Source organism: Trachurus trachurus (genome assembly GCF_905171665.1).
Source record: "Trachurus trachurus genome assembly, chromosome: 15".
Classification (NCBI taxonomy): domain Eukaryota; kingdom Metazoa; phylum Chordata; class Actinopteri; order Carangiformes; family Carangidae; genus Trachurus; species Trachurus trachurus.
The window spans coordinates 29048162-29060578 of NC_139906.1; the positions used below are offsets into that span (position 1 = coordinate 29048162).

Consider the following 12417-nt stretch of genomic DNA (forward strand, 5'->3'; position numbering starts at 1 on the left):
GGCTGCTGGAGGCCAAAGGAGGAAGCAGCCAGTGTCAGTTCTGTGTTCTACTTGGCCATGAACCACCTGTGGCCCTGTCCTGTGGATGAGGTCAGTACTTGGGCAGCAAATGGAAGGAGCTGAGGAGACTGGCAGAAGTACACACTGTGAACAATGTCCAGGTGTTGCATTGTACATTAACGCAGAGCAGCGCCTGTCTTACCGTTCAACATCCCAGATGCGAAGAGGGGAGAAGTTCTCGCAGCACGCCGTTCCTGTCACAAAGGAGCTGCACAGGGAGAGAGGGAGAGAGAGATCATTCAAAACTCTGAGAGATAGATATCGACCACAAAGGATTAATTGAACACACATCCCCAAATAAAAGATATCAGATATCATATGTTCAGACACCTAATACGGAGACACTTAGTGGTTTTACTGCCACATTTACCAGTAGTAAGTCAACCACCAACACTGTTTAGTTTAACTTCTTAGTTAGACAAGTCGTGATTTCATGTCTGCTCCGCATGCATGTATTCTATGCATGTGTGTATTTATGTATGTGAATATGGTCAGTCATACTACTTTACTAGATCACTTCTTTCTTTGTTCTCTCACTTTCATTTGTCTCAGGCCTAGATTTGTTAATTCATTCATAGATTTCAGTTCATCTATTTTGTTTCTGACAATTAATGTCATTTTTAAATAGGGTAGGTGAAATAAGCCTCGGCTTCAGCCTGCACCTTTTCGATGCTATTTTCAATTAGATGCCTTAACTGCATGTTTCCACATGTTTTATTAACAAGGACCGAAATGAGTGAGCGAGTTCTGACTTTAAAGGGATAGTTCACCCAAAATTGAAATTTCAAAAAAATTAAATACGTCTATTTTTCAAGCTTGTTTGTAGCGGAAGCTCCTCTTCCCGGTTCGTCAAATTTGGACGAACCGGGAAGAGGAGCTTTGAGAAGCTTCCGCTACAAAACAAGCTTGAAATATAGACTTATTTAATTTTTTTCGGGACAATATTGCATTTCGGGGCTTCAATACAAGACGGACATTACATACGAGCAGCATGGAGGTCTTTGGATGTTTTTTGGTGTGTCTTTTTGTTAAGAAGACAGTTGGTATCCATTTGCAACCGTTATATGAACATGCACTGCTACGCCGAGACCCCCTGTAACTCAGAGAAGCCACGGAGGACTCTGAAACTTCTCCCAGCCCTTAGTTGACATGAGGGTGAGTAGATAATGAGTGAAATTTAAATTTTGGGTGAACTATCCCTTTAATCTCAGAATTCAGACTTTTTTTTTTTGTATATAATAATCTCCTAGACTGTCTCTGGAGGTTTTTTTTCCCTCAAAAAAACAAAACAAAACAAAAAACCTTTCTTCTCAGAATTCTGAGATTAAAGTCAGAACTCACTTTTTTTCCCACAGCGAACCCTAATCCTCTTCCGTACATACTAACAGCCTCAGCTTCCTATATTAAAAATACAGCCTGTTTTAAATATTCCTCTTGGATATTTTTGTTCTGTGACACCATGTATTCAGTGTCCTGACCTTATTTGTGAACGAAGGTGAGCAGAAACACAAACAGTAGATCTAACACAGACTGAGGTCGCTGTCTGTTTTGTCTCTGTGGAAATAGATTGATAATGACAAATAGCAGGCCGCTCCAACAGGGATCCTCTCTGCTGTCACTCAGCACCATTCACAAGACCCCGGCCCCTGCCTCCGTCCACCACACATTGTTTCCCAGCAGAAGAAAAGAGAAGAGAACTACAACACTCATGATCCTTTGATTGGAGTGGCAGGTTGGAATTAGCAGCCTAGGTATGCACAGTGAATGCCGCGCATGTGGAGAGGTGTGGGAGTGGTGAAAGGAGAGGGGAGGAGCGCTGTGGGAGAGGCTGAGGGGCTGTGTTTGCCTGTTAGGAGCTGTGTAGAGGGTGGGGTGGTGGCCAGGGGTGTTGGTGGTAGGGGGGCTTCTGGAGTCTGGGGGCTTAGCGCTCTCCTACAGGGTTGATGGACAGGGGGGAGGGCCCACCTTTTACAAACACAGAGGTAGTTACTGACAAATGCTGCTGGCTGGAGGAGAGGACTGGAGATGGAGACACAGAAACTGATGCATTAGCACCAAGGAGGGGGGAGGAGGGAGAGGGTCTCCTTCACAGACACAGACTGAAGAGACTGATGAGGAATATTGTAATATTCAGAAGAAGATGCCAGACTGCTTGTCTTCACACAGACGAGTCAGACTGCTCTGTTTAATGTAGCTCATGGACAGGGGTGCAGATCCGATGTCAGGATTGGGGGGGGGGACAAAAATGATTTTTATTTTTTTTGCCCGTATGCAGCTCATAACATGCGACCATAGATCACAACTTGGTAGAGGCTCATCATATCATTCAAAAAGAACTGCACAGGGAATCGTTTATTGTGCTTACCTTTCTTGTTTACAGTATTTGTCCTAAACAGCCAACAGCGCGTATCACTAGTAAATTATAATTTTAAGGGACATATAATATCTACTCTTGTTCTTATCTTTCACCTCCCTCCGACCTTGTTCTTCTCCCTTTTCTCCCAGTGTATGGAACTTTATGCATGATTAATTGATATGGATGAATATCAAAATATGAATCCTAAGATTGAGGGGGTCGTTTCTTTTAAGGCCTGCTGATGTCATCAGCGTCTGTGTAAGAAACTACCCATTCATTTGCATTGTAGTGGAGGAGACCAGAGATGGGATGTGGAGTCAGAAATACATTTGTCAAACATTATGCTATTTTACACCATTTCAATCATTTCTTTTTAGATGTGAATCTAAAATGTGAAGAATGTGAAGTCTGAAAATAAATTTGTTCAATTTTGAATAATTTGGGGTATTTTTATTGGGGGACATGTCCCCCCCGTCCCCCCCGGGATCTGCACCCATGCTCATGGATCAGCCTGATGCAAGTCACACAAATAAAGACTCATGTTTAGGTTGATACATCAGACACCTTACATCAGGATAATTCCACATGTGCTGACCAGCAGCATCCATCAACAAATAAGAGGAAAACATGATTCATAATTAGAGTAATGAGAAGGGAGAGAGTTTATTTCACTCTTTGCTTAAAAACTTTTCTCTTTACAACAGCTCTTGGTTAAGTTGTGCACATGAGTGGGTTTGAGTGTGTATGCAGGAATATTTGTATATGATTTATATGGTTTCTGAACTTCTTGCATGATTGTATTTTTCATCTATTTTGTTGCACTTTCGTGATTTGAATGAAATTACAGGTCCATCTCAATTAACATCATGGTAAAGTTCATTTAGTTCAGTGGTTCAATTCAAATAGTGAAACTTGTATATTATATAGACTCTGTTAAAGGGATACGCCAACATTTTTTTTTTCGTGTCTTGCTTCACTCCCGAGTCCATGACAAGCAGATAGACACCATGCTTTCAAACCCTTGAGATGTGCCATCTCATTTTCGAGGGGGTCCTTATAATATGCCAAACTTCTTTCGGGCATCTTGAACGCAACATTAGTCTGGTTCAGGAAGACTGTGGACCTTCAAGATATTCACATTTATCGAGATGCACCTGTATGTTGCAAAGCACATTGAGTTTGCTTTGTGCATGAAATGTGCTTTAAATAAAGTTTGATTTGATTTGAATTTCCCAAGTAAAATGTAACTGTTGAATCCTTCCAAAAGACTGAGTGTGGCAAGTTACAAGGAACAGAAACCCAGGTACAAACCTGCTCTCAACAGATGAATTTTTTTGAATATCCTTCAGAATCTTATTGAATATTATCATTTCATTGTTTTATCCATGTGTATTTCCTCTAAACAGTTCAGATTGAAACACTTCGTTCCTCTTCAGGCTATAGAAGACAAACTGACATCACGGCTAACAATACATTTAGCAGATAGACCAGATGTCCTGCTGTAAATGTGCAGGAGTATAAGAAAATTCCAGAGATACTTTCAGAGACTGACTGTATGTATATACAAACCAGAAACCACATATATGTTGACCCCGAGGTTAACTCGCTGCCTGTAAACCACAGCCCAGGGAAGGAAGCTATTAGCTGCAGCTGCGGTGGAGCAGAGGTTAGAAACCCGTCAGAAGCCGACACGAGGCCGAGCCCCGACTGCTCAAACAAGACATCCAGCACCGCCGGCCTGTCGTCACCTCACACCCCGTCTCCTCTGTGTGTGTGTGTGTGCAAACTCAACTGGGAGTTCTCAATAAATCAGAACATCATGGAAAAGTTCATTTATTTCATTAATTCTGCTTAACAATGTCATCGTCTATGTCTATATTTTGTTATTAACATTTTTATACCCGACACTCTAACTCTAACCTGGTCATTCCATCTATCAATAAAAAATCAGCTGGTGGCAGGGCCTTCTCCTACCGCGCTCCTTTTTTATGGAACGGCCTCCCACAAGATATTAGAAACGCCACATCCATCGCAATTTTTAAATCCCGTCTTAAAACGTACCTTTTTACCCAATACTTTGATTACACTAACTTATTTTAGCATTTTCCTCTGGTGTTTTACTATTGTTTTATTGACTGTCATTATTGTAAACAAACTTTTAACTGTTTTATCCTTTTCCTCTGGTGTTTCTTCGAATGGTTTTTTATTTATCTATTGTTATTATTGTACTTGTTTTTATTGGAAAGTGTATTGAGACCATGCACCATGGTGATTTTGCACTTTAAATAATAAATTGATTGATTGATTGATTGATTGATTGATCTGTCGAGGGACCACAGATGAAAAAAAGCCTTTGTGGCCAACTCTGGCACATTTTACTGAAATGTTTATTGATGTGCAGTGTCCTTATCAAATAAAATAATAATAATAATAAAAAAAAAATGGTAACACTTTACTTGAATAGGTATTCATACGATTGACATAACACTGTCATAAACATCAATGACAGCTGTCGTTAAGTGTCATTCGGTAAGTTATGTCACTTTTGATGCAAAGTTGACATTGTTTGAGATGTTTTTGTTCTGACAACTTGACATAAAGACAATTTAAACTGTCATAGCAGACCTAATTGCCAAACTTTAAAAATTATGTCAAGTTCTCATAACAAGGACATCTCAAACAATGTCAACTTTGCATCAAAAGTGACATAACTTACCGAATGACACTTAACAACAGCTGTCATAAGTATTCATTGATGTTTATGACAGCTGTTATGTCATGGTTATGACAGCTGAATACCTATTCAAGTAAAGTGTTACCAAAAAAATTAATTACAGACTGAAATGAATAATATAGACTAAAATATATACATATTTCATGTCTATATTTTTTAATTGTAATTATTTTGGCTTACATATAATGAAAACCCCCAAATTCAGTAAATCAAACACATTTGAATATAGTGTAAAAGTTCACTATTGTAACCTAATGATGTCACACTGTAATCAGCTGATTAACTCCAAACACCTGCAGAGGTTTCCTGAGTCTTTAAATGCTGCGTTCAGGACAACTCGGAAAAAAACGAGCAAAAACAATTTGGAAAATGAGCTGAATCACATCACCCTTACGCTGACTGAGCACCATGATTGTGATGATGAATTTCCTCATCAGAATATAAAATGTTGTTCCAGCTATTATAGCGGTGACACACTTTTTGGGGACACAGCTGGTTGAGCGTGACATTTGGAAACTTGAGGCATCACCTGGAGCCAGAGAGCTGGAGAGACGACTCTAGCCACCAATAAGAACCGATTCTCTGTGAAACCATTTTGATTTCAATCCCAAACTCATAAACTTTAAGGCAGTGAGGATGAGAAGTCCTTAAAGTCGGCTCAGGAAAAAACGACAGTCCACTGCGGAGAGCTGACGGGACACGAGGGACGGAGAGCGGCCGAGGTCCCGGGGGCCGAGCCAGAGCAGTGATGCAACATTTAACGGCCACCGAGGTGCTGTGAACCAGATAACCAATCATAATAATGTGTAATTTGCTTGACGCACGCATGAACCGGTGCCTGAAATCTCTCAAATCTCCTCAAAAAAACAAAAGCTTCATTGTGAACAGATCTGGCCTTGGAGGTGCTGTGGAAAAGTAAGCTCTCATATTTTTGGACATCTGGAGTTATTAATATGTAATAGAGCCGACAGAGTCTGTAATAACAGATCGTGTACAGTCTGAAGGGAGACAGGACTGTTACATAAACGTCCACGCAGCCGTCCAGACAGAACCAGACAGAGCTGTGACTGAGGGACGCTGCTGGCATCAACACACACATGTGCTGCCAAGGGATGAGTGGTGATGGGATGTGTATGTGTATATGTGTGTGTGTGTTGAGGGGTTAAAGGGATAGTTCACCCAAAATTCAAATTTCACTCATTATCTACTCACCCTCATGTGGACTAAGGGCTGGGAGAAGTCTCAGAGTCCTCCGTGGCTTCTCTGAGTTACAGGGGGTCTCGGCGTAGCAGTGCATGTCCATATAACGGTTGCAAATGGATACCAACTGTCTTCGTAACAAAAAGACACACCAAAAAACATCCAAATACCTCCATGCTGCTCGTATGTAATGTCCGTCTTGTATTGAAGCCCCGAAATGCGAAATTGTCCCGAAAAAAATTAAGTAAGTCTATTTTTCAAGCTTGTTTGTAGCGGAAGCTTCTCGAAGCTCCTCTTCCCGGTTCCTCAAATTTGGACGAACCAGGGTCTGTCCTCTTCCCAGTTCGTCCAAATTTGACGAACCGGGAAGTGGAGCTTCGAGAAGCTTCCGCTACAAAACGAGCTTGAAATATAGACTTATTAAATTTTTTTCGGAACAATTTCTCATGTCGGGGCTTCAATACAAGACGGACATTACATACGAGCAGCATGGAGGAATTTGGATGTTTTTTGGTGTGTCTTTTTGTTACGAAGACAGTTGGTATCCATTTGCAACCATTATAATGGACATGCACTGCTACGCCGAGACCCCCTGTAACTCAGAGAAGCCACGGAGGACTCTGAAACTTCTCCCAGCCCTTAGTCCACATGAGGGTGAGTAGATAATGAGTGAAATTTCAATTTTGGGTGAACTATCCCTTTAAAAGGGTGGCAGGACAGGACAGAGCTGGTGGACGGGGAGGTGGACGGGGGGGTTGAGGACGTCTAAGTGAGGCATAGAGGCAGCTGTCAGGCCTGTTAAGCAGCGCGGCCCGTTGGCAGACCCCCAGTAATTAGTGTTGGGTAAACTCATTTATGGCCCAAATGGGTCGGGCTGCAGGGCCGGGACCAGTATGCGTGGTGGCTGACCTCTGACCAGTTGACACAGGATACAATAGGGTTACGGTCACACTCACTATCTGGACCCTATTACTCTCCATTACTCACATTACTCACCCCTCACTGGGCTGTGCTGCTGCTGGCGGAGGCGGGGGGGGGGGGGGGGGGGTTGGGGGCACCGGCCCATACAATGAAACAACCACTACCCCCTCGTCTCCCCCAGCTCCCTCACCCCCTTCTGAAGCGCCAACCAGGCCTGATCTGGGGTCAGAGCTTGCACTGATATTATAGCTGCTAAGGTCAGAGCCTCTCTCGCCTAATGTGGGGCAGATGTCTCACACATACACACACACACACACACACACACACACACACACACACACACACACACACACACACACACACACACACAGACACACAGAGCCATATCTCTGACCAAACAGAGTCAGCCCCCCCCCCCCCATCATTAGCAGCATGCTGGGCCTCCGCTGCCGTTTGGGTAACCTCATCAGCTGGCTGTATCATCTAAAGGCCGATGTGGCAGGGTCACACAAACTGACTGAGTCCTCAGTGGGAACACACACACACACACACACCCATACACATACACATACATGCACACAGATATGAAAAAACACATCTACACACATTCACAACAGTCTCTCATGCGTGCAAACACACATTCAGAAGGATGGAGATGGGCAACAACAACAACACACACACACACAAAGTGTGAGAGTCCCTGCTGGGAGTTGAGTCCAACAGTACCAACATTGTTAGCTCCAAATCAACACTCTGACCGCACAGGGAGAACCACGCTTTCCCAAGACCACCACAACACAACACACAACTACACACCAACCACACACTGACAACACACAACTACACACTGACAACACACTGACAACACACAACTACACCAACTACACACTGACAACACACAACTACACACTGACAACACACAACTAGACACTGACAACACACAACTAGACACTGACAACACACAACAACACCAACAACACACTGCTCCTGTCCCACACCAACACACTGACAACACATGACTACACACCAACAACACAGTGACAACACACAAACAATACACCAACACATATGCCAAGAACACATCGACAACACACCAACAGTAGGCTACACTAAAACACACAAACAACACGCCGACAACACACCAATGACATGCCAACAACCCGCTGACAACGCACCAACAACTCAGTGATGATGTTTTTTTGAGGCCATGGTTTTTTTAAAGGGACATATTATGGAAATATCACTTTTTAAGGCTCTTTGACAGATATTTAGGTGTTTGTTTTGCCTTCCAGCCCCCAAAATGTGAGAATTGACAAATACATCTGTAATGTGCAGGCTCCCTACCTAGTACCAGTAGAAGGGGCGGGGCAAGCAGTGGCTCATTAGCATTTAAAGGGACAGACACTGAAACCAGCCGTTCTGAACAGGGCTGTTTAGAGAGGATGAAAAGAGCTGTGATGTTTGATCCTTGTCTTTAAGACACCTGGGAACTATTTTAATTTGTGGAAAGGGGGCAGAACATGTCTCCTTTAAAACTCTCAGGCTCTCTGTCAGTTGATACCATTAGTTTCATTACCGCACAATCCTGTGGAATTCCACCTGTTGGAGGCTTTGTTGCCCGGGGAAGGAGGGATGGATCTAAGGAGGGTTTGAAATGGGACAGCCTGTGACTCACTCTGACAGCAAATGCAGCTCCTGGATCAGGACACATTGCTTGGAAGCAAAACACTAACGCACCACTGACAGCTCCTATCATGAATCACAAATCATCCATTTGTGTGATACTTTATTTTCACCATATCTACACACGGCAGTTTCACCTCTTGAACCAGTTCAGACCAAGAAAATATAAATACTGAATTATGCACCAAAAAAAAAAAAAAATCACTTTAAACTGAGGCAACAGTTCCCATGACAACTCTCAACAGTGATGTCTGTGGACTAAAACATGGAGACAAAAGTCCAAAAGCCACATGACTGTAACTACATAAGTTACATTTATTTTGTACCCTGTTATTAAGAGTTGTGACAGTTGAGGAATTATTATACAGAATTATTAAGATTAATGAGTAAAATAATTTAAATAGAATGAGTAGAGTAAGAAAGTAACAAACTGTGGCAGTCAGACTGTTTTCTATGTAATGTGAATAATTATAATAGTATATTTGCATCCAGTCTGTGGGACTGAGTTGTGTACTAAATCCTTCTGTCAGTGACGGGTCCAGGATCCAGCTCCAGCCCCTCCTCCCTCCTCCCTCCGCTCTGCTCCATCACCGTCACCCACAACAACAACACACTCTCACTCACTAAACTCACACCTGACCCAGAGTCAGGGAGCCACTTGTATACCGTGTGATTAGTAACAGTAAGTGGCACACGGAGTGTAAATAGTGGTGTCATTTGGTGAACTACATGAGCTTTAACAGTTCATTTTGACAGTTAATTACCACATGAGTGAGCTGTTCATTCTCATCAGCCTGTTGCTGATACACGTCTTTTAGAAAACACTGATTACAGTATACTAGAGACAATATATACTATAAAAAAGAAGCTTTAAAAAATGGCTCATTTGCGACGACCTGCACTTGCACCAATTTGAATTTGAATATTTATATGAGCCATGTCTGTTTGTTTTGCTATGTGCGATCTTGTTTTATCTGTTGAAATGTAAATATACTGTATATATGAAGAGTTCATTTGCAAAAGCAGATAACTCTGTTTAAAAAAAATTCTAGAATCTTCATTTTTCATTTACATAAGGTGATACAGGTCAAACCAAAGTTGAGTGACTTTGAGATGTAACAAAACAGACATATCTCAAAAAAATAAAGTTTTATTGAAACACTATGCAAAGAATAATTATAAAGCCTCAGCTAATTTTTTTCAAAATGGCACTTATCTGTAAAAAGACTAATTTAAATATGTTGAGAAGTATAATCGTTATATGGCTTTTTGTCCAGAAAAACTGCAGCTCCTGTGTTTATTCCAATTTATTCATAGGGTCTATTTGTTTTCTATTTTATATAAGATCCATGTGGCCAATGACGTGTTTCAAATCTGGTTTAAGGGCTTAAAAATTACATTTAGTTTTAAAATTATAGTGTGGATGAAACCTGAGTGATAAATTATTTAAATCACCTTTCATGATCACTGACACTGTTTAGTTTTAGTATATTTAAAAATTTGACAATTTTACACAAGTCTTCAGATAACTTTATACAAACACAAAACCTTCTCTCTGAATATTCAGCGTCTGAGCCGAGGACCAATTACGTATAAATGTGAGTGAACGGCCGTCGTCCTCCGCTCTGGGAATGTGGAGGCATTTGGCTCTGGACTCCAGGGGCGGTTTAGCTTTGCTTTGCCCTGTCACCCCCTCACTGCTCACCCCCCCTCCCCGTCACCCCTAACTCCCGTCAGAAAGAGGGTTGTTAATTTGTTGCGCTTGACCCCAGGCTTTGTGTCTGACGTGTATCTAGTTTGTAAAAAGTGCTTTTATCTGCTTTCTAAATATGTCTGAGCTCAAAGGGTTATGATGCTTTTATATCGGTCAGGGAGGGAGACAATGGCCAGAGGGTGCAAGTGCTGATCCCCGCTGACACACACACACACACACACACACACACACACACACACACACACACACACACACACACACACACACACACACACACACACACACACACACACACACACACACACACACACACACACAATCTCTCTCTCCCTCTCTTTCACTCCCAGCCTCCTCCCTCGCTCTCTCTGGTCTTTTCTTATACACTGATATGCATGGGCAAACATATGCATGCACACAAACATGCACTTTCTCTCACAAATTCACACTGCTATGCATGAACACACACACACACACACATACACACGCCTGGACCCACACCCCCCTTGTGGCCCTTTTGGCTTGTGTTTGTGTCTCCAGTGTGGAGGGTCACCAGGACATTCCTCAGCCGGCCCCTCGGCTCTGTTCAGCCGCCTGGAACCGGCCGGCCGGGGTCCCCAACACAACACAACCGTCCCCGCTGGACGCACACATCAGACGCACAACGCCGCGCTACAGTTAGCTGGAGTCATGTTTGGTCTCAGCGACACCTTTCTAAACAACGGTGTCTGTAAATGACCGATGCTGCCGCGCTGAGACGCAGTCTGACTCCTGATCCTGCACATACAGACCACATCTTCTGTTAGTGTTGATGTGTGTCTGTGTCAAATATCTGCACATTATTCAGACTCTATATCAGTGTTAAACTGTTAAAGGTTGTGTTACCGTTTACACTCTGACTCAGCCTGGTCCGGGTTACAGACCCTGTAAAAAAAAAAAAAAACTCTGGTCTGGTTCAGACAGAACATGTTCTGTGACTCCACATACAAGCTCTTTATTCATGTTTAACCAAAAAGCTACAGACAGGACTGAAGCACGGACTACTGGTCATATCAGAGCAAGTGGACAAAAAGAAAGAAAGATCAAATCGACAAATCGGTCAACCACAATGGCAGTTATGGAACTCATTGACAAAATTTCTACAAACACTGATAACAAAGAATATACAGTTGGATTATTTATTGACCTAAAGAAGGCTTTTGATACCCTTGACCACACATTATTATTGAACAAATTTGAAAGATATGGTATTAGAGGGGTTGCAAAGTCATGGATAAAAAACTACTTGGATGATCGATACCAATATGTCCAGATTGATAATGAACGGTCCGAATTGAGAAGAGTCACATGCGGGGTCCCTCAAGGTTCCGTATTGGGCCCAAAACTCTTTATAATGTATATAAATGATATCTGTAAGGTTTCTTGTGAATTTAAATGTGTTTTATTTGCGGACGACACCAATTTATTTTGTTCTGGCCAACACTTGGGACACCTTCTGAATACAGTGGAAACTGAACTTAAAAAAATAAAAAGATGGTTTGATGTGAACAAGTTATCTCTGAACATAAGCAAAACAAAATTTATTATTTTTGGAAATCGTCCTATAAATCAAAGAGTGCAAATTACCATTGACAATGTGGAAGTGGAAAGAGTTTTTGATAATAAGTTCCTTGGAGTGGTTATTGATCATAAGCTGTGCTGGAAGCCACATATCAACTTCTTAAAGAATAAAATATCAAAAACCATGGCAAT

At 42.1% G+C, this 12417-nt stretch overlaps 1 protein-coding gene across 1 annotated transcript in view; it reads right to left on the minus strand.

Annotated features, from left to right (window-relative positions):
* The window catches only part of fbxw4 (F-box and WD repeat domain containing 4), a 63488-nt gene that overhangs the window by 28446 nt on the left and 22625 nt on the right, over positions 1-12417 (minus strand). Inside the window, exon 6 of the mRNA XM_083987986.1 lies at positions 203-268. Coding sequence (XP_083844112.1) covers positions 203-268 — 66 coding nt within the window. The remainder of the gene's footprint in view (positions 1-202; positions 269-12417) is intronic.